At 38.2% G+C, this 27,872-nt stretch overlaps 2 protein-coding genes across 3 annotated transcripts; one reads left to right on the top strand and one right to left on the bottom strand.

The window, feature by feature from the left end:
* Nucleotides 1-388: 388 nt before the first annotated feature.
* cybrd1 (cytochrome b reductase 1) lies at nucleotides 389-4,029 on the top strand. Its single transcript, XM_078403913.1, has 4 exons — nucleotides 389-713; nucleotides 1,510-1,718; nucleotides 2,216-2,370; nucleotides 3,333-4,029. Exons 1-4 carry the CDS (start codon nucleotides 527-529, stop codon nucleotides 3,622-3,624), a joined length of 843 nt encoding a protein of 280 aa, XP_078260039.1. The 5' UTR covers nucleotides 389-526; the 3' UTR covers nucleotides 3,625-4,029.
* umps (uridine monophosphate synthetase) lies at nucleotides 2,809-27,199 on the bottom strand. 2 transcript variants are annotated; one of them, XM_078403903.1, is made up of 7 exons: nucleotides 27,020-27,199; nucleotides 24,876-25,029; nucleotides 19,805-20,500; nucleotides 18,276-18,451; nucleotides 17,636-17,750; nucleotides 13,890-14,091; nucleotides 2,809-4,997 (listed from the first exon to the last, which is right to left on the bottom strand). In XM_078403903.1, exons 1-6 carry the CDS (start codon nucleotides 27,152-27,154, stop codon nucleotides 13,913-13,915), a joined length of 1,455 nt encoding a protein of 484 aa, XP_078260029.1. In that variant the 5' UTR covers nucleotides 27,155-27,199; the 3' UTR covers nucleotides 2,809-4,997; nucleotides 13,890-13,912. The 2 variants fall into 2 exon arrangements, with proteins under 2 accessions (XP_078260029.1, XP_078260030.1); XM_078403904.1 differs by lacking the exon at nucleotides 2,809-4,997 and having other exon boundaries at nucleotides 13,955-14,091; nucleotides 17,636-17,700.
* Between the last annotated feature and the right edge of the window lie 673 nt (nucleotides 27,200-27,872).

The following is a 27,872-nucleotide window of genomic DNA, read 5'->3' as shown; positions in this document are numbered from 1 at the left end:
ACAATACAATGGGCTCCTTGTCAGTTTACTTAGTAATCCACTCTGCCTGAAGTATAAAACAAACACTCACCAGTCTGAACCAAAACATCCCCCACATTCCTTCTCTCCTGAGATGCTGCCTGACCCGCTGAGTTACTCCAGCACTTTGTGTCCACACACTCACCAGATGTGTTTGGCATGATTAACTCGCGCATGTGCAACCTATAAAAAGTTTTAAAAAGAACTAAAACGTATTTTTCAAAAGTGAGAAATCTTCGTTTACAGGACGTGGTCTTGAGGGGGGGGGGGGGGGGGGGCGACGAGGGGGCGATTTTAGTGTGCGTCGTCAAGATGTTACATGTCAAGTCTCTTCGAAAACCTTACACAACCCTGCAGCAGAGGCTCTGGGCACTCGGACCCCGGCCCGGTGCACACACCTCTCCACACCCCTCCACCCGCCCCTTCCACAGACCACTGCTTGTTGCACAGCCACCATCCCTTCCGCTCGCTACCCGACAGCAGAACTTCCATCCGAATCCGCCAATACATGGAGAAATTCCGGCAATTCGTGGCGTTTCTCTTGGCCGCCCTGTTGTTGGCGATTCTCTCCATCGCCACGGTTGTGATCTGGGTACTTCTTTGGAGAGGGGGTCTGGCATGGGACGCGGGACTGCTTGAATTTAACTGGCACCCAGTGCTCAGCACAACAGGGTTCGTCGTCCTTAACGGATTCGGTACGTTTGGGGGCAACGAGGGAGGAGATAGATTTGGGGTCGGGGGATAGATGTGTGGGCGGCGAGGGCAATGGTACGAAACTACTTAATGACTGTGTTCTCCTAGACGTAGGAACTTTATGCCCACCGGACATAAACAGTGTTTGAGGTAATAATTTTACCAATCTCGCCTCATTCCAGAATTCAACAGGGATTGTGCTTGCGTATTTCCGTTGAATCGTCCTCACTTAAAAAGTTACCAAATTAGTAATAACTAGTCTAAAACTTTGGGAGTTTTATCTAATTTATGGGATTGCTTCACCGGTAAATATGTGAGGCCAGAAAAGAAGCATTTGCTGCACTCTAGTAATTTGCTAAACTCAGTAATTTTTAAATTGTCAAAATTTTGTTTTACATCTAAAGAAATAACCACGGCTGAAATAGTAAAATAGGCTCAAATTCAACTTGCAAACTGATGAAGGAATGTAGGAAGTGCTTGTACTCCCCAGAAGTTAGTATAAACTCACCATACGAAAAATATTTCGTGCATTAGGACTTGGATAAATATGCAATTGTCTCATGTATCAGTAATCATCTCAAGTAGGAGTTATCTCCAGGTGTTAGTTCTTGTTAATTGCCAAAATCCATTCCAAAACGTAGAAAATTATTTTAAATGTAGCTGAAATATATCAACTTTCCCATTCCCACTTTTTCAATCAAATTGCATTATTACTAAACTGTTTCTGTTTGTGATATTGGGAATTTCATGTAGCTGCAGATTTACTTCCTTCAGTAAGGATATTTTAATTTCTTTCAGCACTGATAATTTATAGACTACCATGGACATGGAATCTCAGTAAACCTCTCATGAAGAACATTCATGCTGGCCTGAATATTACAACCTTTATTCTTATGGTCATTTCACTTATGGCAGTTTTTGACTTTCATAACTCTAAGAAGATTCCCAACATGTACAGTTTACACAGCTGGATTGGATTGGCTGCAATTATTATGTACACTTTGCAGGTAAGTGATTTTTCCATCCAAATGTAAAAGCTTAAATACAAACCACATTAAAAATAAAACAGTTTAATAGTGAGTGAATAAAGTGTATAAGTACATTTTATATTAGAAATGAAGAGGTTGATGGTGCAGAAGGCCCATTGGAGTTGATTTATTGCACCAAACCACTTCAATATTAACTTATTATAGTGTCACACAGAACAGAAACATGGTGAATCAACAATTAAATCTACAATTCATTCAATGGCACCTGTTTTAGAAAATTAACTGATCAGTTATTTGGTATTCTCTAATTATACAAGAATTTCATGATTATTCATAATGTGGCTCAATTTCCATCCAATCCTTTAAACATTAAAAAAACAGATAATCTATTCTCTTGTATAGACATTGTAAGTTTCACTTAAAAGAAACCTGATTATTTATGCTTAAACATCGTATAACTATGGAATACGTTGAGTAGATTCTTACATGGTAAAGTTTTTTTTTCTACCTTGCAGGTAGTATTAGGGTTGTGCATTTTTTTGCTGCCATTCACTCCCATGTATATCAAGACATTTTACATGTCAATCCATGTGTTTGCTGGTCTATTCATCTTCGGAATGGGGATAATTGCAGCTGAAATGGGAATAACTGAAAAACTTATTTTCACTCTGTAAGTATAAACTGCTGTTATTATAATGGTCTGAATAATTGTGGCAATTACTATAGATATAGAATGACAGGATTGACTGCACCCAAATAATCCACGACTTAAGGAGCATAATCCATATTTCAGATTTTAATTTCTTCATGGGTAAACTAAGTAAAATTTACCATCCAATTACAATTTGTGGTAAATAGGTATTTCTTTAATCCATCCTTCCATCAAACATGATTTGACTGGGAATGGTGGATAAATTGTTTCAATTTTATTAAAATCTTAATTGCAAATTTAATTCTTATTCAATATTTTTTTAATTCTTATCATTTCAATAGTGTGTTATCTTTAACAAAGTAATAAACTATGCAGATTTAGAACAGAACAGCAGTTACAGGCCCTTCGGCCCACAATGTCTGTGGTGACCATGATGCCTCTGAACTAATTTCCTCTGCCTGCATATGATCCACATCCCTAAGCTCTGCATATCCATGTGCCTATGTAAAAGCCTCTAAACACTACTTCAGATCTACCTCCACTCCACCACCCTCCCCTGATGGTGCATTCCAGGCATACACATCTCCTTTAAACTTTGTCCCCCCTCATAAAGTTATGCCCTCTAGTTATCCAAAACAAAATTTGTGAAACGAGATTGAATTCTTTCTTTCTGTTTATTTTTCTTAGTCCCACATCCCACTCAGTAACCCCAAACACAATGCCAACCTTCATGATTACTTGCTATTTTAAGATGTAGAGGGAAGAGCAGCTCATCTCTTGATGCTGCTTGATTCAGTTTACAAAATTGTCTCAAACTTGATTCTCTCCTAAAATAATGCACTTGGAAATACTCAATCCTGAATTTGTATTTTTATTGGTGAATATTTGAACATTTTCAGATGACAAACAAATATATATATTCAATGAAAAGCAGAACTTCTGCTATTACTGTTATACTTCATACTTTTTTTCTCTTCCAGGCGCTCAGGAAGTAATGTCACACTCCCATATTCCCAGTCACCTCCTGAGGCTATATTGGTCAATGTTCTTGGAATTTTTATTTTAGTCTTTGGAGGATACATCTTCTGGATTGCCACACAACCAGAATGGAAACGCCCACTGGAACAGGTAACAGACAACACAAACACAGAAGGATCTATCTTAAACAAAACAAATACTTCTGCTGAAATCGGTTTGGACAGTGCTTTAGAAAATACACCAAGATTTAGACAAATCAACTTAGATGATGTGGACCAGAGGGCGACATTCTAAGAAATGAATTGTAATTTGCTCTATTGCTGTTTTGAGTTTTTTGAAATAATTTTAATTATTTACAATCTAATAGTATTGTGGGCAAAAATAACCAGCATTAACTATCTTAAATGCCAGCTAAGGAGCTTGTTTTCCTAGAACACAGTATAAAAATTGGCTAAAAAGTTTCTCTTCAGTATGATCAGTATTAAAAATATCATTGTATTTACACCATTGGTTTATATTTTCTGCATTAATAACATTGACATTTTCCCCTGAATGTATTTATGTATTTCCTGCATGCGTTTATGTAGTGAGAAGGACCAAAATACTTCTAAATTCCACTATGTAATCTTTTCACTTGTGTTGATATATTCGTGTGAAATGTGCTGTGAAGTAAATATTTTACATTTATGATATCAAATGCATTTTGGCATCACTTTAAAGAATATACCATTTTAACTATTGCCATCTTCAATATTATGGTGCATTGTATACATTGACTCTATATATTTGTAAATATATTATTGCATGTCCCTTGATATTGCGTGCGTTGAACCAATTCCGTAACCATATGGTTCAACGCAAGCAATATCAAGGGACAGCTCCTCACCATTTTCAAAATCAACTTACGAGGATAATTATCAATGAGCAGAACGAGAGAATGGGCGGCATGATGGCGTAGCAGTAGAATGCGGCCTTACTGTGCCAGAGTCCCGGGTTTGATCCTGACTACGGGTGTTGTCTGTGTGGAGTTTGTACACTCTCCCCCGCGACCTGCGTGGAATTATTCCGGGTGCTCCGTACAGGTTTGTAGGTTAATTGGCTTTGGTAAAAAAATGGTAAATTGTCCCTAGTGTGTCAGGTCGTGTGTGTGCGGAGATCGCTGGTTGGCATGGACACGGTGAGCCGAAGGGCCTGCTTCTGCGCTGTATCTCTAAACTAAACTAAAAGAGGTAAACGGAGCTTAATTGAATTGGGTACCTCTGTACTTTAATTACAGTGGGTGGAGGATTTTGTTGGCACTAAAAATTGGCCTACTGTGCAGTAGTCTAGACAGTTTTGTAGTACTGCTATGACAATGCACCCACGCTAGAGATAAGGGGAAGCAGGATGGTATAGAATTCTAACAATGCTCTGAACTTTGGATCTTTTCTGCACAAAAGCAATGCAGATTGTCCAGGTCCTAACAATCTTCTAAGGCACCCCCCCTAAACACCATGGCTGAGTATTCACAGCCAGATACACTCTCAGAAATGTTTTGACAGCTAACAAGTCCTCTTGTGCACTTCTCTTCCGTACGCTTGTTCCACCAGCATTCTTAAGGTTCAGAGCCATGAAACATCGTAGATTAAAACCAGAGTGCAGAAAATAAGCAGGATGTCAGGTAATATCTGTGAAGAAAAAAGAGTTAATGTTTCAGGTCATTTTGCACTCTTTTGTCTCAAGTGGAATGCAGGATTAGAGGTTCAACTTAAAAATCAATTTCTCACAACAGAACACTTGCATGTGTGCATTCTGAAGCCAAATTCCAGAATCATCTTCAAGTCATTTACTGAAACAGAAGCAAGAATCAGTCTTACACTTAACATCCATGAAACAATTAAATTTCCTTTGCTGTACAATACCAATGCAAGACCCTGTAAAAATATTTTGGGAGCAACCCCTCAAGACTGTTTTCAATAACAACATTTCCCATTGCCTTCAGTGCATCAAAAGGTCTTGCACGAAGCTCACGATTTACTGGATTATGCTTGCACTTGGCCATCCTGTGTACTTTTGACTCAGTGGCACATGTAGGACATGGACATCGGAAAGCCACTTGTTTACAATCCATCAGGGCAGAATTGACCCATTGAGTCTGCTCTGCCATTTGATTAAGGCTGACCTATTTTTCCCTCCAAGCCTTTGATGCCCTTACTCATCAAGAACCTATCAATCTCCACTTTAAAAATACCCAATGACTTGGCCTTATGGGGTAATGACTTGGTGGGTAAACTGACATGTCATAATAGAAGAATACATACAATGCATTCTGCCCCATAAAGTCAACTTTGGAGGGGCGTGTCCAATGCTTGGCTGAGTAGACATAACTTTTCAGCACTCCCGAAAACAAAGCCCTAAACTGCTAAAAAAAGACGAAGTAAAGGAATCAAGTACTTTAAATTAAATCAGAAAGAATACAGAACGTGCAGATGCCTTCCAAGAAAGTAAAAGGAGGAGTACAACTGCCACAGAAGCAAGCAAAGGAATCAAGGAAAAAAATCGAAGGAAGGCCCACAGCTCTGATGGAGCAGGGGACTAGATTTGGTGACCCCTCGGCAGGCGGTGAGTCTGGGGAGGGTTCCGGTATGAAGCTGGAATCTACTACTCCCAGCAAGCGCTCTTTGACTCGGGTCAAAATACGAGGGAGTCGCCGTGAGTTACCAAAAAAGCCCACTGTTTGCCGAGAGGCTGCTGATGTTTTGTCTGTTTTGTCTGGAGTTTTGTCTGGAGTTTCGGACTCGAGTGACGATGAGGTAACGGGAGACTCCACTAGCAGTGGAAGTGGAAATGAAGAAGAGGAAGAAAAGCAAGAAGATACAGAGACTAATATGAAAACGATGCTTCAAGAAATTATTAACAGGCTCAAGAAAATTGAAGGAGATAACAAATTAATGAGGAAAGATAACAAGAAATTTCGTAAGGCTTTGAAAAAAATGGAGGAGAAATTTCAAACAGTGACAAATAAAGTGGATAATATGCAAATGGAAAATGAAATGTTAAAATCTAGAGTGGAAAAAAATGAAGACAGTATTACTGCAGCAGCAATTGAAAGCAAAAAGACGGTGGAGAAGTTGGATGCCTTGGAAAACTATAGCAGGAGAAATAATGTTAAAATTGTCGGTTTGCCAGAGGGAGTGGAGGGGGAAGACCCAATTAACTTTTTTCAAGATTGGATAGTGACCACTCTGGGAATAGATAAACAAGGTCCGATGGAAATAGAAAGAGCACATAGGGCTCTAAGACCGAAACCCTCGGCTAATCAAAAGCCAAGATCTGTGTTGATTAAATTTTTAAGATACCAAGATCGAGAATTGGTTTTCAAAACAGTCGGGAATAATATAAGAGAGGGAAAACCAATAGAACATGAAGGTACTAAAATAATCTTTTACCCAGACATCAGTAACGCCTTGTTGAGCAGAAAAAAAGAATTTAATAAGGCAAAAAATATTCTATGGAAGAAAGGCTATAGGTTTATTTTACTGCATCCGGCTACTTTGAAGATTATGATCAACACTGGAGAAAATAAATTTTTTAAAGACTTTGTCAAAGCAGAAGAGTATGCGGAAGAATTGCCATCGAGAAATGCTTAAGAAGATTCATGAATGATTGATTATTAATAATATCTGTATACTATAGAGGGGATTAACTGTATTAAGGATTGTTAATTTTTAGAAGTACTTGATATATCGGGGGGGTTGGAGAATGTGGATGCTCCACCATAATCATGGGCACAAGTGTGGTGCGGACCACACCTCGTATAATAGAGGGGGGTAATGTTGCTAATCTATTTATTAACAACATTAGAGGGAGGGTCTATTTCTCTATCTTTCTTATTTCTTTTCTGTTTTTATACCTGGACTATGGAGGGGAGCACACTGAAATACGGCACAATGTAAATACCGGAAGAGGTATCAAGGTAAGGAAACAAAAAAAAAAAGGAATGAATGGATAACACATTAAATTTTTTAAGCTATAATGTGAATGGGTTAAATGGACCGATAAAAAGGAAGAGAATTTTAACACAGATGAAAAAATTGGAAGTAGATATAGCTTTCTTGCAAGAAACACATCTAACGGAAAAAGAGCATCAAAAGTTAAAGAGAGATTGGGTAGGAAGTATGGTCGCATCTTCTTTTAACTCAAAAGCAAGAGGGGTTGCTATCCTATTTAAGAAAACGCTACCAATTAAGATACAAAATATTGTAAGTGACCCAGTAGGTAGATTTATAATTGTACATTGTCAAATTTTCTCAGAATTGTGGACTTTAATGAATATATATGCACGAAATACAGATGATGAGAAGTTTGTGCAGGATACTTTTCTAAATCTAGCGGAAGCACATGAAAATATATTGATAGGGGGAGATTTCAATTTTTGTTTAAATCCAGTAATGGATAGATCATCAAGGACAACGACAAGGACAAGAGCAGCGAAGACAACCTTGAATTTAATGGAAAGTTTAAATTTAATAGATGTTTGGAGGAAAAGCCATCCCAAGGAAAGAGATTACTCTTTTTATTCCAATAGACATGATACATAGTCTAGAATAGATCTATTTTTGATTTCAGCTCAATTAAGCGGTAGAATAATACAAATAGATTACAAGGCTAGATTGTTATCGGATCACTCACCATTATTAATGAAAATTACGATGCCAGATAAAGAAGTCAGTGTATAGATGGAGACTCAACTCTTTACTATTGAAAAGGCAAGACTTCTGTGATTTTATTCGAGGACAAATTGAATTATATTTGGAGACAAATTTAAATTCAGTGGATGATAAATTTATTGTATGGGATGCAATGAAGGCTTATTTGAGAGGCCAAATTATAAGCTACTCATCTAAGATAAAGAAAGACTATAGGAAGGAATCTGAAAGATTAGAAAAAGAAATCACCGTATTAGAAAAAGACTTACAGAAAACTTCTTCAGATACAAAAAAAACACAACTTGCAAATAAAAAATTTCAATACAATACTTTACATACTCACAGAACAGAAAAACTAATATTACGAACTAACCAAAGATATTATGAATTAGGAGAAAGAGCGCACAAGGTATTGGCATGGCAACTGAAAGAAGAACAAATATCAAGAACAATAAATTCAATTAGAACAGATCAGAACATTATTACTTATAAACCTAGAGAAATCAATGAGGTATTTAAGCAATTCTACACTAATCTGTACCATTCTGAATCTGAAAAGGATGAAATTAAGATAAATAATTTTTTATCCAAGATACTATTACCAACAATCTCTAATGAGGAGCAGATGGGACTAAATGCCTCCTTTACTTTGAGAGAGGTGGAGGAAGTATTATATTCTTTACCAAGTAATAAATCTCCAGGGGAAGATGGTTTTCCGCCTGAGTTCTATAAAAAATTTAAAGATTTGTTGTTACCATTATTTATGGAAGTGATACATCAAGCGGAAAAAACTTCTACATTACCAGACTCCTTCTCATTGGCAATTATAACTGTAATTTAAAAAAAAGGGAAAGACCCTTTAAATGCATCTTCTTATAGACCAATATCATTGTTGAATGCAGATTATAAAATAGTTGCTAAACCTTTAGCAAGGAGATTGGCAGAATATTTACCGAAGCTGGTTAAAGAGGACCAAACTGGATTTGTCAAAAAAAGGAAAATATCTGATAATGTAGCAAGATTTATAAGTATTTTACATTTAGCACAGAAAAGAAAGGAATTGAGCGTAGCAGTTGCTTTAGATGCTGAAAAGGCCTTTGACAGGTTAGAATGGGATTTTTTATTTAAAGTATTAGAGAAGTACCGATTAGGAAATGGTTTTATTAACTGGGTAAAAGCTCTTTATAAACAACCTAAAGCCAAAGTGGTGACAAATGGCCAATCTTCTCAATCATTTAATTTGGAAAGATCTAGTAGACAGGGATGTCCCTTGTCTCCGGCTTTATTTGTATTGGCCATTGAACCTCTGGCAGAGCTAATAAGATCAGATTTAGATATTAAAGGATTTAAAGTTAATCAGGAAGATCACAAAATTACTTTATTTGCTGATGATGTCTTAATTTGTCTTACTAGACCATTGGAATCCTTAAGAAAATTATATTTCAGACTTCCTGACCAACCGCCCCCAGACCGTCAAAATAGGCCCTCACCTCTCCTCCACCATTACACTGAGCACCGGCTCACCACAGGGCTGTGTGTTGAGCCCCATCCTTTACTCCCTCTACACTCACGACTGCGCCCCCACCCATCCCACCAACACCATCATCAAGTTCGCGGATGACACGACTGTGGTTGGACTCATCTCAGCAGGAGATGAGACAGCCTATAGGGATGAAATCCAAAGGCTGGCAGCATGGTGTTCAGTGAACAATCTGGTCCTGAACTCCTCCAAAACAAAGGAACTTATAATTGACTTTAGAAAAACCAGTGTAGAATACGACCCACTCTACATCAATGGGGTCTGTGTGGAAAGGGTACCCGCTTTCAGGTTCCTGGGTACGCACATCGCAGAGGATCTTACCTGGTCTACCAACACCATCACCACAGTAAAGAAGGCACAGCAGAGACTCCACTTCCTGAGGATCCTCAGGAAAACCAACCTGCAGGAGAAGCTCATGTTGTCCTTCTATCGCTGCTCCATCGAGAGTGTGCTGGCATACTGTATAACCACATGGTATGCCAGCTGCTCAGAAAAGGACAGGAAGGCCCTTCAGAGGGTCATCACGACGGCCCAGAAGATCATCGGCTGCTCACTGCCCTCCCTGGAGCACCTGTTCAGCCTACGCTGCCTCAGTAGAGCAGGCAAAATAATAAAAGATCCATCCCACCCCGGCCACCGTCTGTTTGTTCATCTGCCCTCTGGTCGACGTTTCAGGTCGATCAAATCCCGAACAAACAGACTTAAGAACAGTTTTTACCCCAGGGCCATACGAGAACTGAACACTACCTTTGCACTAGGCAACACCGTTAAAAAATCTTGTACTTAATATAATTGTATTTATGTATTTATTTGTTTTTGCATTTATTGCATATATGTTTTTACGCACCATCAGGATTGGCTATTTTTTAATTTCGTTGTACTCGTTGCAATGACAATAAATGAATATTATTATTATTATTATTATGGAAGAATATGGGAAAGTATCAGGATATAAAATTAATAAAGATAAAACTGAAATAATGCTTCTTGTTGAAGGCAATTATGAACAATGTAAAAGAGAAAGTCAGTTTAAATGGCAAAAAGAAGGCATTAAGTTTTTAGGAGTTAATGTAGATAATAAGTTAAATAATTTGTATAAATTAAATTATAAACCAATAATAAAAAAAATAGATGAGGACCTGAAGAAATGGATGAATCTTCCAATTACATTGATAGGGAGAGTGAATTGTATTAAGATGAATATTTTTCCGAGGATACAGTATTTATTTTCAACACTGCCTATACCTTTGTCAAATAAATTTTTTCAAGAATTGAACAAAACTGTGAGGAATTTTCTTTGGAAAGGTAAAATGCCAAGAGTGTCTCTGGAAAAATTAACATGGAAATTTGAATTAGGTGGATTGCAATTACCAAATTTTAAAAATTACTATCTGGCAGCACAAATGAGTTTTATTTCATCCTTTTATCAAGAGGGTGGAAAAACAGCATGGGTTAAAATTGAAATGGATAAAATAAAAGAATCTTGTCCAGAAGAATTTATATATAAATGGGAAGCGAAGCTATTAGTTAAGGATAAAGAGTCACCTTTGCTAAAACATTTAATTAATACATTGTTGAAAACAGTTAAAGTTAAGGATAAAAGATTTTTCTTAACAGCTAAAACTCCATTAGTAAAAAATGGATTATTGCCGTTTGCTTGGAATAATCAAATACTACAACTCTGGGAACAGAAGGGTATTAAAAATATAGGAGACTGCTATGAAGGGAATATCTTTTTGACATTTTCGCAATTGAGAAATAAATATCAAATTCCAGGGAATAATATTTTTTTCTATTATCAATTACAATCTTTTTTAAGGGAAAAGTTAGGTAATTCAATGTCTCTATTTCAGATTAAAGGAATCGAATCTTTGATTCAGGGCAAGGGAATGAAAAAATTTATATCATCAATGTATAAACTACTACAGATATCTAGTCCAAAGATAGGAATTCATAAAGCAAGACAAAGATGGGAAACAGATCTTAATATTATTATTGATGAACCAAGTTGGGAAAGACTGTGTTTAGATAGTATGAAAAATACTATTAATGTGAGATACAGCTTAGTACAGTATAATTTTTTGCAGCAACTATATTTAACCCCGGAAAAATTAAATAAATTTAAACCAAACTCATCTGAAAGGTGTTTTAGATGCAACCAAGACGTGGGCACTTTTATACACTCTACATGGGCATGTCAGAAGGTAATTCCTTTTTGGCAAGACCTAAAAAAGTTTTTAGATCAATTGATGAATAAGATCATACCAATGGATACAAAAGGAATAATACCAAAACTAAGTTTGGATAAACATCAGGAAAGATTTCTCAAAATATCATTAGCAGTAGCAAAAAAATGTGTTGCGGTCACATGGAAAGAACAAAATGAAATAAGATTTGAAAGATGGCATGCAGAAATGCGGAGTTGTATCCCATTAGAAAAAGCAACGGATAATCTGAGAAATGGATATGACTTCTTTTTGAAGGTGTGGAACCCATTCATGGCAAAGCTAGGATTAAGAATAGGAAGTAGTTAAATTCAGGATTGCTTTGATACCTAACAAGAATTTAAAAAGAAATTACTCGGAAGTGACTCCCTCGGGACTCCAGGTTTTTCTTTTTCTTTCTTTCTTCTGCTTTTTCTTTTTCCTTCTTTTGAAGTGGGGGGTGGGGGGGAGGGGAGAAAATACAGAACAATACGTGTATAATCGGAGTTATAGGTCAGTGACTATTGTTTACTAAGGAATGTAAAATGTATAACGTATGGGTTCTGTTAAAACTTAAATAAAATATTTAAAAAAAAAAAAAAAGTCAACTTTGTTCTCACAGCAGTGCGCAAGAACGCAGCAATACAATTTCAGATGCTGTCTCTAGCTACACAATTGTCTCTGTGGTAACATGGATAACACCAGAACATCCTATAAATAAGTCCCCAAGGCAATAAGAGGACTGGGCCAGAACACGCGAGAGAGGTACATAGTTGAAAATATAAATGACCAAAATACAGAGGTAACAGTGCATATTTGATGCTCAAAATGTGGGCAGATAAGAGGGATAGCTAATTAACAACACAAGATAAGAGAAACAGATGGTCTCTCCAGGAATGTTGTAACCAGCGATATCGGCCTGCCTCTGGTACCATCATCATGGTTATCAAGGCCTGAATGGAACACAGAAATGCCAGATAAGAAACCACTGTACTCCAACCAGATGCACTTATCGCTAATATACACTTATGAACATGAAAAGTTGATGTCACTTAACTGATCCAAGCTCTTGACAATTGAATATCTCTACATCATTGAGAATGCTGTGCTTTCTCTTCAAATGTTGTATAAAAACATAACTTGTACAAATTGCGTGTATGTGGACCATACCCGGGAGGTGAATGGATTTCTTGCTCCTCTCAATTGGTAAATAAATATTTCTCACACAAAAGAAAGTGCTGGAATAACTCAGTGGGTCAGACAGCATCTGTGGAGTGAATGGACAGATGACATTTTGGGACGAGACATTTTTCAGACTTCGGAATTAGGGTTTTTGTTGCCTGTCCATTCCCACCACAAACGCTGCTTGACCCACTGAGCTACTCCAGCACTGTGTGTTTTGTTCAACATTCCAGCATCTGCTATTCCTTGTGTCTCCAATAAATATCTCTTATTTGATCCAAGTGCAAACCCGTTGATAATTCTCTTACTTCACCACGGACTATTTACAGCATGCACCTCAAAAACATTAAAATACCAGCACAATGCTATCTTTACAACACCCTGAGTCAACTATGATGACAGACCAATGTCATAATACATCTGAAACACACACTATTGCGAGTTCCATCAAGCAAGAGATTGCCGGAAGGGCAAAGTAAACAATTTATGGATATTCTTAAAGAAAGCTTCCTTGGGGAAAAAAGTACATCATCTCCACAGATTGCTTAAAGTGGGGAAATTTCTTCACTCAAGGTGGCGAATCTTTTACATTTTCTAGCCTGAAAGCCTGTGGAGGCCGAGTCATTAAGTTAATTCAAAACAGGGATTGATAAGATTTCTGAATTTTAAAGAAATTAAGGGATATGGAATAATTATGAAAATTATGTTGAGGTAGAAGATCTTCCATGATCTTGTGTATGTTCAAGCAAGCTTAGAGGGCCAAATGACATGTAATTCTTATATTTCTTTATCACTAGTGTGAAGAATTATTTCCCAACGTCTCCAACTTACAGAATTTATGTTATGTATTGTAAAGATGAGAGAGGTTGTCTTGATATCACTGAGTTTTATTTGTATGTATAGCAATGCAAAGAGATAAAACAGATTTTCAAAGAATTTAGCAACCTTTGTATTTTTGGATCTAACTTTCAATTCTTAGCAGACATCAGCCTCTTCTGGTAGGCTTCCCATCCAGCTTTTTTAAATATTCTTGCAGCTTCCATACAATCCTTTGCAGACAGGATCCCTCGGCCCACAATGATAATATCAGATGCCCTTTTGTTAATTACTTCTTCAGGACTCAGATACTGTTGGCCCAGGTTATCCACTGAGAAGAAATTGAGGCAGAAACAAATAGTTACTATGTGTACACGTCAATGATACAGTGTAACAAGCATCAGCAAAAAAAACTATCAACTTAAATTAATTAAAAAATCCTTTTGTTGCCCGTGCTCTGGGAACATAAGGCATTGAGAATGTCCAGCAATTACTTTTAATGGATAACATAAAGTAAAATAGCTGGTCTCCTGTGTTGACTTGGGCTTATTACTATCACATGTACTGATGTATAGTGAAAGGCTTTGTTTTGCATGTTATCCAAACAGATCAAATATACCATAAATGGATACATTCAATACAAACTCAAGTACAATAGAAAGAGCAAAGTGGAAGATAGAGTGCAGAATGTAGTTCTCAGCATTGTAGCACATCACTTCATTAGACAAAGTCCAATGCCCTCAATGGGGGTAGATGTGAATCGAGCAGTACCTAGCTTATGGAAGGAATGGCATTATTGGGAAGGTAAACAATAAGGTAAAGTCATTTTGTTATTCCAAGAATTTTAAAAAGACCAGATATTTAAATAATTATGTTTAAAAAATGGCTCAACTAAGGAGAAACATTTTGATTAGATTTCAGAAGAGTATTACACTAATACTGAAGACAAACTTGACAACAGCTGCCCAGAAAGAACAATTTTGGGCCTTGCATTGAAGCGACTCCCTAAAAAGCATGTGCATAATCGAGGTCCAACAACCTGACATTCTCTTTTCCTGGTTTTGTCCATGTACAAGTAATTAGTAGGAAAAAAAACTGCAGATGCTGGTTTAAATCAAAGGTAGATACAAAATGCTGGAGTAACTCAGCGGGTCAGGCAGCATCTCGGGAGAGAAGGAATGGGTGATGTAATTACCCATTATAAATCAGAGCATCGAATATAGAAGTTGGGATGTAATGTTAAAATTGTACAGGGCATTGGTGAGGCCGAATCTGGAGTATGGTGTGCAGTTCTGGTCGCCAAATTATAGGAAGGATGTCGACAAAATGGAGAGGGTACAGAGGAGATTTACTAGAATGTTGCCTGGGTTTCAGCACTTAAGCTACAGAGAGAGGTTGAACAGGTTGGGTCTTTGTTCTTTGGAGCGTAGAAGGTTGAGGGGGGACTTGATAGAGGTTTTTAAATTTTTAAGAGGGACGGACAGAGTTGACGTGGGTAGGCTTTTCCCCTTGAGAGTGGGGAAGATTCCAACAAGGGGACATAACTTTAGAATTGAGGGACAAAAGTTTAGGGGTAACATGAGGGGTAATTTCTTTACTCAGAGGGTGGTGGCTGTATGGAATGGGCTTCCGGTGGAAGTGGTGGAGGCAGGCTCGATTTTATTATTTAAGAGTAAATTGGATAGGTATATGGATGAGAGGGGATTGGAGGGTTATGGTCTGAGAGCAGGTAGATGAGACTAGGTCAGAGAGTGGTCGGCGTGGACTGGTAGGGCCGAACGGGCCTGTTTCCGTGCTGTAGTTGTAATATGGTTATATGGTTATTCATTTACAGAATCCTGGAGATATTCTCCAAAAGAAAACAGAAATGCTTGGTGTGAAAACTGGACATGTTAATGAAGATAATGAGGTCTACTTACTCCCATAATATATTTTCCTAATGTGACATTAGGAAACTATTAAATGGCATACCAATTTTAATATAATGATGACAATCAGTTTGCCTTCAGCTGCTCAGGCCTCAACCTCTGCTATGCATAACCCAAGACTCCTTACCTGAAATGCCACCTGTCTATTTCCCTTCCAGATGCTGCCTCATTTGTTGAGCTCCTCCAGCAATGTTTTTTTTTGCTCAAGCTCCCAGCATCTACAGTTCCTTGATTCTTGACACTCATTTAACTGACCAAGCTGTGTCAAATTTCATTGTTTGGAAAAAAAACTTCAGGATTACTATGTCAAGAGTGCTGTGTGAGTATTTGATGAAAACAGAATAATTGCAGATAGAGGGACTTTATTAACAATTTTTAAATTCTAGCATTTGTTCCATCTCAATTATAGATAAGGCATATACTGTTTTTACTTCCACGCCTGTGTTGCAATCTTTATCGGTTACATTGGTTTTGTGGAGCTCAACTGGTCGAGCAACATCTGTGGGTTAAAGGAAGGTATAGTGTTTTGGATGGAAACCTAGCATCAGGATTTGTTTCAGATTCTGGCTTCTGCAGTCTATGGTGTCTCCAGATTTGTTTTGGACAATATAATTGCAAGGGAAAATATTACACTGGGTATGTCACTACAAATCATTAGGCTTCTTGTAACAACCAATGGCTGTTTATATTGTTAAATTACACACCACCTCAGCTTTATGTAGCATGGGTTTTCTTCACTACAACTGGATTTAATCATGTAACTCCCATATTGCATTATGTGAATAGAGCACCTCACCTGTTACCAAATAAAGAAGGGAAGTTAGAATAAAGGTCAGTAATGCATACAAATCACTAGGGTAGTGCCTGATTTGAAGAAATACAAATATAACAAATGATGGGTATAAATGTGCCTGCTTTCACAGAAGATATTGTCAGGTCATAGAACACATTGAAAATTATTAAGGGATACAACCAGAGAGAGGAAAATATGTGAAATTAGGATTCAAGATCAAAATGACATCAGCTTTGAAATCAGCCATAAATCTGGATGCCATTTTGAGCAAAACCCGAGTCGTCTTTCATGCCAAATGGCAATTAAGGGGTTTGATGATGTTTCTGACCCCAAGTTCAACTATACATTGTTCCGAAGCAAGCGTCATAAGTACTGATCACTCCGGGATTACTAGCAATGGGTAAAATGCAAGTTAATAATATTGAGTACTTAGCAAAATTACTGCTGGTTACAGCAACAGGATTTCCAACCTCATCCTCAGGCCAGTCCTCAACCATCTCTCAGTCTAATCTCTATTTCCCCTCATATTCAGTTCTCTAAGCCTTTACTTAAATCTGCAGTTGCTCTGAGCAACCTCCCAACAATGCACAAGTTTTTGATCTTTGTATTCAACCACTCAACATTGCTCCAAGTTGCAGAATTTAGAGCTCCTTAAATATCCTCATGGCAGCCCAGGTTTTAATATTGTGCAGGAAAAAGCCTAAAAATCTAACCTTTTTACAGCATTGCTTCCAGCATTTGAGCAAATATAATTGTAAAGATTAAAAGATATCTAAATTAGGGAAAAAACGTTTCAAAAATAAGTTACCGATGCTTTAAACAGCACAGATTCTTGTATTGAAGTTAATGATTAATCGTACAAACAATTAAGAAACTGGCACATACATGGGACCGGGACTAAGCCTTGTGTAATCACTTGCTACTTGAACTAAACAAGTCATTTCTGTTCACATCTTTCTAAACATTAGAATCCATTACTGGGTCTGGAGAGTCAAATGTCATCATGAAATTATTGTATTGTGTTGATACTGTGACTGTGCAACATTTCAACTGCACTGAACATCTTCCATCATAAGATATAGATCTTTTTGAACACTATGTTGTCTTTTCTATATTGCACATTTAAAATCAAACTTCAAAAGCAGCAATCTTACCTCCAATCTGCATCTGAACTCCTGGGGTCATATGTACAAACTCTGATCTTCCACTGATGTTTGAGCTAGATATAAACCCAATTACAAAATCAGTATGTTGTTCAGCCAGATTTACCTAAATAAAACAAATAGGTTAAAATTAGAAGCTTATCACTGTTTGAATTTTTTTCCAGAACTTAGGAGCATTAGTTCACAAAATAGCTTCATGCATTAATTTTTGGCCCCAGTTAATTCAAAGTTAATACATTTTACATGATCTTAAAAATTGCACGAAACAACCTTTACATTTTTTAATTATTAAAGATATCACTATCAACTGGAAGTTTGAAAAATACAGTGAACAATACTGGTTATGACCATAATTATATGTCCAATTTACTGGACTTTATGGAATTTTAAAGTCTATAAAAGTATCACTAAATTGCAGGCCTTTGTCACTTATCTAGTATTATTCCTTGAGTAAGAAGTCAATATTGACAAAAAAGAATGGAATTCTTTTCTTCAATATAATAGGGGTCTTGGAATGTTGTAGAAGAGTTTTGTGGTGAAGATCCTCCTTCACAATTGTGGATTTAACCTGCCAAGTTCTCTCATTTGTGTTCCCAATTTATTAGAATACAAATCAAAATGATTTAATTACAGCTGCTTTGGTGTAGTCCCCTGTAGCTAGGGAACCTTCAGAGCTCATTTCTGCAATCAGCAAACAACCTCGTTTAAGAGGCAACCCAACTTCTTTTAGTCCTTTTACGACCCCTGGGCCAGGAACCACATGAGCATTCACAAGATCAGACCATTGAGCAATTTTGTATATTCCACCTGGTGAACAAAAAGAAAAAAATCAATAAAGACACGTTTGCACTGGAGTAATATCGATAACTCCCAAGGCTCGTGTCCACCATAGTCAATTCTAATGCTAGTACAGCTACTGCCTCACAGTGCCAGAGACCTGGGTTCGATCATGTCCTAGGGTGCCGTCTGTGTGGAGTTTGCATATTCTCCCTGTCATTGCATGGGCTTCCTCGGGCTGCTGCGGTTTTATCCCGCAGCCTAAGGACTTGCGGGTTTGTAGGTTAATTATCCTCCGTAAAATTGCCCACAAGGTGCAGGGAGTGGACGTGAAAGGAGAATAACACAGAACTAGTGCGAGTGGATGAATAATAGTAGGCGTGAATTTGGTGGGCCAAAGGGTTTGTTTCCATACTGTATCTCTCAATTAAACTAAAACTAAATCAATGCGCCATCACCACAGGTCACACTATTTTGGTTTCCCACTCAAATACCAAATACTCAGCGGGACAGGCTGGAGAGAAGAAATGGGTGACGTTTCGGGTCAAGACCCTTCTTTGTGTCTACCTTCGATTTAAAACAGCATCTGCAGTTCTTTTCTACTCAGAACAATCTCAAGCACTTGTTTATTACAATTAAGGTCAAATAATGAAAGAGGAATGGATGCTAAATAATGCTGCAACAAATTTGATTTTGATTGCTTAAATGTTGTAGTCAGAGTCACACAGCATGGAAACAGGCCCACACCAAACATACCCCATGTACAAAGGTAGACACGAAATGCTGGTGTAACTCAGCGGGACAGGGAGCATCTCTGAAGAAGAAATGGGTGACGTTTTGGGTCAAGACCCTTCTTCAAACAGATGCACACTTTGACCTCCTTTGACACCATCAGTTATGGCAGAGAAAAGACGACCTCTCTCCCCCGCTCTCAATCCTAACCAATACCATGCAGGTTGGAAGGCCCAATGGATCAAATTGTCGGACACACCCCCTTGTTCCTGAATAGGACTGTCATTAATCTTACCTGGCAGAAACATTTCTTGGTCCCTTTGTCCCACGCTGTTAATTTCTTAAGTTCTCTACAACACAGTATATTCCTCAAGGGACACCCTCAAACCCAGTTGCCTATACATGTGTTTCCTCCCCCCCCATCAAACTTTCAATGTCCTTTGTCATCCAATGTTCTATAAATCTACCATTGCCTTTCCTGCTTATTGGAACATACCAGACCCGAACATACTAATTCCAGACTCAAAGTGAGTCTCTCTGCATTAAACCAAATATCTACTGTGAGTCCTACAATTCAGTTGCAAATTATTCAGCTATATAATCGTTTCAGGGATTTATTTTTCAATATCTATTACAAGCTTTTAAACTTACCTCCATACTGGTGTTTAACAGTGTTTCCAATATCTGCAAATTTTCGGTCTTCAAATATCAAAAATTCATGCTTGTTGGCAATTGCTCTTAATTCTGTGAACACATCTGAAGTAAAATCATTCAGTATATCAACATGTGTTTTCAAAATGCAGATCTCACTACCAAGCGAATCAGCTAGCTGAAGCAACTCTTTGGAGTTTATGACATCAGCAGCCAGACACAAATTTGTTTGCTTCTTTTCCATTATTTTAAAAAGCTCTGCTGCAATCGGATGAGTCGCAGGAAGCTGAGCACGAGCACAATAACTCATTTCTTTAAAGTGCGTTTTTACATTACACTGGTTGTGGAGTCGTTCTGCCGAGCCATTTATCATTTCATTGACTGGTGCATTAGCGTTTGTTCTTATGAACTTCTTAACATTTTCTACCATGTCAAAATCAAGTTTGCCTTGGTCATGTAAAATTTCCAACAGTGTAGATAAGGAACAAACAGAGTGCAAACATATCCCATCCTCTTCTAATCTGGCTCTTCCTCCTTGTTCTCGGTCCAACAACACCACAGCATCAGTGACTTTTAATCCCTCCTTACGAAGAACTTGTGCAGTCTCTAAGACACTGGAACCACTTGTGACAACATCTTCAATAATAAGGCAAACTTCTCCTGGGATAATAGTGCCTTCCACCATCCGTTTTGTGCCTGTAATTATAGAAATAACAAAAAATAATGCCCCAATACAATTTAAAAAGGGTTTTACTGAGAAAAAAATCTAAAATGGCTGACTTCTTCCAAGCCAACCTAAATATTAAAAATCTAAGATTCAATAATTTACAAAGTATTAACATTGAACTAAATAATCTAAACATTCAACGACATGACTTTCTTCCACACAAATCGCACCCCATAATTTTTAAGTGTATTATACAGCATTGAACAACGTCTATGACGTTTCGTCACTGCCATTATTCCAAACTATTCAGTTATTCAGCAAGATGAACAAAAACTTGAAAACGCATACCTTCAGATTCAGGGACAGTTTCTTCCCAACTGTTATCAGGTAACTGAACCATCCTATCACCAATTAGAGTGTGGTCCTGAGCTACCATCTACCTCAGTGGAGCCCCTCGGACTATTTTTTATCTGATTTTTCTGGAATTTATTTTGCACTAAATCTTATTGCTTTATCCTGTGTCTGTACACGGTAGGGTGCTGGATTGTAATCATTCTGCTAACTGGATAGGATGCAACACAAAAGCTTTTTGCAATACCTTGATATACATGACAATAAACTAAATTAAATATGTCCTGCTAGTCTTAATGAGAAAATATTTGCTGAATAAATCTAATTTTAATGCTGCCTTTAAACATGAAAGGAATTAGCTACCTGGGTAGATGCACTTCTGTCAGACTCTAATCATAAAACTATCAATAATGCTAACATCCTCTTGCTGACTAAAAGCTACCAACTTCCAAAGGTTATTCTCGCTATATCACAGAAATGTGGTTACCAACATTTTGGATAAATAAGTTGTTTACTGGACATGAATGGCACTGGGAACCCAACATTTCTTGTCCATCTCAATTGACGAGGCAGTTTTAAGAGATAGCCACATTGGTGCTTTTTGACGGACCAACAGACTAGACCTAGCAAGGATAACAGATTTCCTCCTTTTAAGGACATGAGTGAACCAGGATGGATTTATTCAGCAAAGAGCTTTAATGGTTTTCATTATAATAGAAGTTGTGTAATAGAAGTTTTTCCAGATTTATCAAACAAATCAAACTTATATTTCCTTGTGTCATCATTGAGATTTGAACCCTAGTTCCAACTTATATTACACAATCAGTTATGCATGAGTGCAATTTAACCCATTCTGACCTATACCCCCATACACCCCCCCCCCATGATCAGTTATTGCAAGGGTGTACTGTATTCTCAAATCAGGGCACAACTCACTCATCACTGCTTTACCTAAAACCAACCAAGTTTGATCTTCCATAGTTTATCTACACGTTTAATTGAGAATATTGAAAATTTTTATTATTTGAAAATAAGCATGGCCATCTAAATATATATCAAAAGGCCGAATAATATTGTTTGCATCTTTATTCAACGTTACAAATTTTATCGTTCAGTACCACATATTAAAAACTTTCTAAACACCAAAACGCAAAATATACAATGTCTGTACAAAACATGTGTCTACTTAAACTAATCCATTCAGTCTGCATATGCTCTATATCCCTGTATTTTCATGTGCTTAAACGCAACCATCGTATCTGCTTCCATCACCGTTCCTGGTATCTACCACTCTGTAAACCATACCATGGACATCTCCTTTAAACTTTCTCTCTCAGATGTTATGCCTTCTATTATTTGATAATTCTACCCGAGGAGAAAGGTTCTAAGTGTCTACCCTATTTATATCTTTCATAATTTTAAATTCTTCTATTAGGTCTCTCCTCAGCCTCCAATGCTCCACAGAAAATCACTACAAATAACTGCACAAAATTATTAAAGTCAACAAAAGCAAACCATGCACTAGGATTTATAGCCAGGAAGGCAGTATTGGAAAGTAGGGAAATTATATAGAAAATCTTCATTAGAGCATGCAGAACTCAATGTCTTATGCCATAACATAAAAAGGACATAGAGACACCGAAGGGTATAAACATTTACAAGGACAAAATGAGAAACATAGAAAATAGGTGGTGTAGGCCATTCCGCCCTTCGAGCCAGCACCGCCATTCAATATGATCATGGCTGATGATCCAAAATCAATACCCCGTTCCTGCTTTTTTTTTGTGTGTTTTTGGGGTTGGGTGGTTTGAGTGCCTGTTTGATGCTTTTATTGTTGGACTGTGTTTTTGGGGGTTTTGGGGTTGTGTAATTTGAATGCCTGTTTAGCGCTTTTATTGTTGGACTGTGTTTTTGGGGGTTTTGGGGTTGTGTGATTTGAATGCCTATTTAATGATTTTATTGTTGGACTGTGTTTTGGGGGTTGGGTAATTTGGGTGCCTGTTTAGTGCTTTTATTGTTGGACTGTGTTTTTGGGGGTTTTAATTTTGATGCTTATTTAATGCTTTTGTTGTTGGACTGTGGGTGATTGAATTAACATTTTGTTCAAGATGGCCGCGCCGTTGTGTTTGGCTGCCTGCCACTGTATGTTTCTTTTTTTTTCCTGGTCAGATGTGCAGCACTTTGGTCAACGTGGGTTGTTTTTAAATGTGCTATACAAATAAATTGACTTGACTTGACTTGCTTTCTCCCCATAATCCCTTGATTTAGTTAGCCTCAAGAGCTATATCTAACTCTCTCTTGAAAACATCCAGTGAATTGGACTCCATTGCTTTCTGTGGAGTCTAATTCCAGATTCACAACTCTCTGGGTGAAAAGGTTTTTCTTCATCTCAGTCCTAAATGGTCTACCCCTTATTCTTAAACTGTGACCCTTGGTTCTGGACTCCCCCCAACATCAGTAACATTTTTCCTGCATTTAGCCTGTCCAATCCCTTAAGAATTTTATATGTTTCGATAAGATCCCCTCTCATCCTTCTAAATTCCAGTGAATATAAGCCCAGTCTATCCATTCTTTCATCATGTTAGTCCTGCCATCCCGGAATTAACCTGGTGAACCTACGCTGCACTCCTTCAATAGCAAGAATGTCCTTTCTCAAATTAGGACACCAGACTGCACACAGTACTCCAGGTGTGGTCACACCTGGGCCCTGTACAACTGCAGTCGGGGTCGACCTTCTGCTCCTATACTCAAATCTTCTCACTATGAAGGCCAACATGCCATTTGCTTCCTTCACTGCCTGCTGTACCTGCATGTTTACTTTCAATGACTGATATACAAAAGAAATATAAGAAGTACATATCAGGAAAAGATAAACAGATTGTCTCTTTAACTCTAGAAAATAAAAGGCTGAAATAATAGTTTGCTAAAATGACAAGTGACTGCAAAGTAAGTGTTTCTACTTGCACAGAACAACATAGAGAGCATCAATACAAGATGGTCACTAAGAAATCCAACAGGGAATTCAGAAGAAACACCTTTGTCCAGAAGAACATGTATGATAATCATTATCGCAAGTGGTTGAAGGAAATGGTAGAGGTAAAGGAAAAGGGAGGCAGTAGTGGAATGAAATAGTGGGCTATGCTGATTGATTTAGATAAATTGGACTTATTTGGTCAAATGACTTATTAATGTGGTGCATAACCTTTGTAATGTTATGGCAATTTTTAAGCAATCATAAAACGCAAACAATTTCACCATCATTAAATTTCAGCATTCATCTGGAAAAAATGTAGTAATAGAGGTTGGATTAAAGATCGTCTTGGAAAGTAGCAGAACAAATAGAGAATGGCTTGTGAAGAATACAGAAGCTTCGGCTTCATAGATTTAAAAAATGCAGGCAGATTATTTTGAACAATTAAAAACTCATTAGTCTATAGGTGGCAGATTGATGTTAACGTGTCAGTAGAGACTGCAGGTGCTGGTTTACATTGAAAATAGACACAAAATGCTGGTGTTAACTCAGCAGGTCAGGCAGCATCTCTGGAGAAAAGGAATAGGTGACATTTCGTGTCGAGACCCTTCTTTAGACTGGAGCCTGAAGCAGGATCTCGACCTGAAACATTACCAATTCCCTTTCTCCAGTGATGCTGACTAACCCACTGAATTACTCCCAACATTTTATGTCCATCTTAGATTGATGTTAATTCTGATCATCACATCAGGGACTTAAGAGGGGGTGTAAAAAAATGATGGATAAGAATAGCTGCAGAGAAAACAATATTTATACTGTAAAATTCTTCATTGAGTCCAAAGACTTCACCTATCCATGTTGTCCAGAGATGTTGCCTGACCCACTGAACTCCAACTCTGCACATCTTTTTTTTGTTCCCATTAACAGATGGTTGATTCTCAGAACCAACAAAGTAGTGCAATAATTAAGAGATTAGATTGCTCTACAAGATTGATTTGCTCCATAAAGAGCTGGTAGGAACAATAAATTGAATGGCCTGTGTACAATGATTTAATTCTATGATTACATATGATAAATTTTACCATGATCCTTTGCCTCCTTTCGACGAAGAAGCATGGGAATTCCATTGGTAGAACAGATAATGGTTGCAAGAGGTAAGGCAGTATATGGAACCCCACAAACAGAACTGCATTTAACTCCAGCATTGTTTGCAGTCTGCCACAAGAGATCAGAAACCTGTGAGGAAAGACATTTGATTTGTTTATTGCAAGTGGCAAAACAAGCTAAGAATTTAAATGCCAGCATGTATACTCAGTGTACCAGCAATCAGAAATGAATCTCGATGAAAAATGCAAAAAGAAACCAAATACACAGAAAATATATATTTAAAAACACCAAAAATAATGCAACCAGATTCAGAGCAATTTGAACTTGTATATACTGGGGGTGTCCCACAAAATAGTGTACAGCAGTGGAAAAGATTATTTGATTCATCTACTGAGTGTCCAACTTTTGATAATAAGTGCATATACATTTAGAAGGTGTAAATGCATGTTTTTCTATTGATGCACAGGCTGTTACATAAATATATCACAAATAACATCTCGCTTCAATCTCATAATCTAACATGTCTAAGATATCTGAATGATGCAGCAACATAGTTAGAAATTGCAGTTAAGAAAGCAAGTGTACAAATTTCCTTCATTAGCCAGGGTGTGGCACACAACAGCAATGATATAATGGTACAATTATATAAGACATCAGTAAGGCTAGTACTGTGCATTATTGAAGCTGTACAAGGACATGATTGCACTGCTGAGGAGATACAGCAGGGGATGCTGCATTTCAGCTATGAAGAGGGTGGGTTTTTATTTTCCAAAGTGACAAAGAAAGTTTGAGGGATGTAGAAAATAGGGAAAATAGTGAGGAACTTACCTCCTTAGCAGAAATGTCTATTAATCAGAGGGCACAAATTTAAGTAAGGGGTATGAGATTAAAGGGGACAACGTTTTTTTTAACCCAGAGTCCACGCTGACTTTCAAATACTCATTTACAACAGTCCTACATTAATTCCATTTTTTATTTCCCCTACATTCTCTACCACTCAATTATACACAATGGGACAATTTACAGTATCAATTAACCTACCAATCTGCACATTTATTGGATCGAGCATATTACAGTAGAACTCAGGTTTTGCCCAAAATATCTCTGCTGGCCATGACGCCAATTGGAACAGCACATCTGCTTGCACATGAATTCCTGCTTGACCATGTGTCTGTATAAATGCATCATCCAGGGAAAGAGACTACCTATCTGTTAAAGTATTGTATGACTCGATTTCTGAAAGCACGTCAACAGAAAACACTGTGGCAATAACTGAACCTATACCCAAATGGAACTGGATTGAAACGCAGCCTTTGTAAGTATTGTTACCTTCCACCTCTCATAAATCAGTGCCTCTCCACTCTGTTGCTCATCACATTTTTTTTAAACAAGACTAAGTTTATTCAGCTACAACAATATTTGCAAAAGCATTTATGCAAACATCAAAGTGTAAATACTTTTGTAAATATTTATTATTAAAGCTGAATTAGCTTAATTTTGTATAACAAAACACAACTAAAAAAGACACAAAATACTGGAGTAACTCAGCGGGACAGGCAGCATCTCTGGAGAAAAGGAATAGGTGATGTTTCAGGTTCAGACCCTCCTTCAGACCGTGTCTCGGCCCGAAACGTTACCTATTCCTTTTCTCCTGAGATGCTACTTGACCCGCTGAGTTACTGCAACATTTTGTGTCTATCTTCAGTGTTAACCAGCATCTGCAGTTCCTTGTGTAGGAAGGAACTGCAGATACTGGTTTAAACCGAAGATAGACACAAAATGCTGGAGTAACTCAGCGAGACCGGCAGCATCTCTACTCTGGAGAGAAGGAAGTTTCGGGTCGAGACCCTTCTTCAGACAGTCTTCAGCATTTTATGCCTATCTGGAGTTCCTACCTCCCCATCACTAAAACACCAGACTATCAACTACCAAACATCAAATCACATGCGGGATGCGGGATCCGGGCCAGATCGCATCGCAGAGTGTAAACCTGGCTAGAGCAGCGTCCGTCCACTGTCCGTGCTCACGCCGCCCGAGCATCACCGGCTCTCGACCCCATCTTCCTTGCATTTAACTCCGTGAAGAATTTAACTCTGGGCGTCAGGCAGCGCGTAAGTACCTGGTTCATGAGAGCCGGGTGGGACACAATGACCCTCAGGTCGAAGTAGACGGGCGACGAAATGCCGCTCTTGAGCAGGAAGCTGCCGAACTTCACGGCCTGCACAGCGTGGAGCTCGGACACCAGCGACTCCATGTTGGCGACCCGCCGTTGGGCAGGCTGCGCGTGCGCGTGCGCGGCCCTGACCTCCCGACCGCGGCGTCACGGGGCGTGGGCGGGGCTTTCCGTAACCCGGGGCGTGGGCGGGGCTCTCCGTAACCGGGGGGCGTGGGCGGGGCTCTCCGTAACCGGGGGGCGTGGGCGGGGCTCTCCGTAACCGGGGTGCGTGGGCGGGGCTCTCCGTAACCCGTGGGCGGGGCTTTCTGTAACCCGGAGGCCTGGGCGGGGCTTTCCGTCTCATATTTCGCTTGGGCAGCTTACAGCCCAATGGTATGAATATTAATTTCTCTCACTTCAGGTAGCCCCAGCATTCCCCCTCTCTCTAATCCTCCCCTACCCAAGTCGCACTAGTTTCTTGTTTTCACACAACAAACAGCGAATGTCTGTTTCCTTTATCATTGTTACTTTTTTGCATATCTTTTATTCATTGTTCTTTATCTCTCTACATCATCGTCTATATCTCTCGTTTGCCTTATCCCTAACTAGTTTGAAGAAGGGTCTCGACCTGAAACACCCATTCCTTCTCTTCAGAGATGCTGCCTGTCCCGCTGAGTTACTCCAGCTTTTTGTGTCTATAAACAAAGCAAAAGGCAGCATTCAGCGGGTGTAATATAAATTGTTCATTGCCTATGAATTATTCTGAGTTGCTTCAAATTAGTATTGAGATTTAATCAAAAAATACCTTCACAATGAA

Source organism: Rhinoraja longicauda, chromosome 8, assembly GCF_053455715.1.
Source record: "Rhinoraja longicauda isolate Sanriku21f chromosome 8, sRhiLon1.1, whole genome shotgun sequence".
NCBI lineage: Eukaryota > Metazoa > Chordata > Chondrichthyes > Rajiformes > Arhynchobatidae > Rhinoraja > Rhinoraja longicauda.
This window is presented reverse-complemented; position numbering and strand designations above follow the sequence as displayed.

Excerpts from the sequence above, each read along its gene's own strand:
- cybrd1 (XM_078403913.1), top strand. The coding sequence starts at position 527 with ATGGAGAAATTCCGGCAATTCGTGGCGTTTCTCTTGGCCGCCCTGTTG. Across the intron at positions 714-1,509 it reads CGTCGTCCTTAACGGATTCG|CACTGATAATTTATAGACTA; the intron begins GTACGTTTGGGG and ends AATTTCTTTCAG. Across the intron at positions 1,719-2,215 it reads TTATTATGTACACTTTGCAG|GTAGTATTAGGGTTGTGCAT; the intron begins GTAAGTGATTTT and ends TCTACCTTGCAG.
- umps (XM_078403903.1), bottom strand. The coding sequence starts at position 27,154 with ATGGAGTCGCTGGTGTCCGAGCTCCACGCTGTGCAGGCCGTGAAGTTC. Across the intron at positions 25,030-27,019 it reads ACCCGGCTCTCATGAACCAG|GTTTCTGATCTCTTGTGGCA; the intron begins GTACTTACGCGC and ends CTTTCCTCACAG. Across the intron at positions 18,452-19,804 it reads TGTTAAACACCAGTATGGAG|GTGGAATATACAAAATTGCT; the intron begins GTAAGTTTAAAA and ends TTTGTTCACCAG.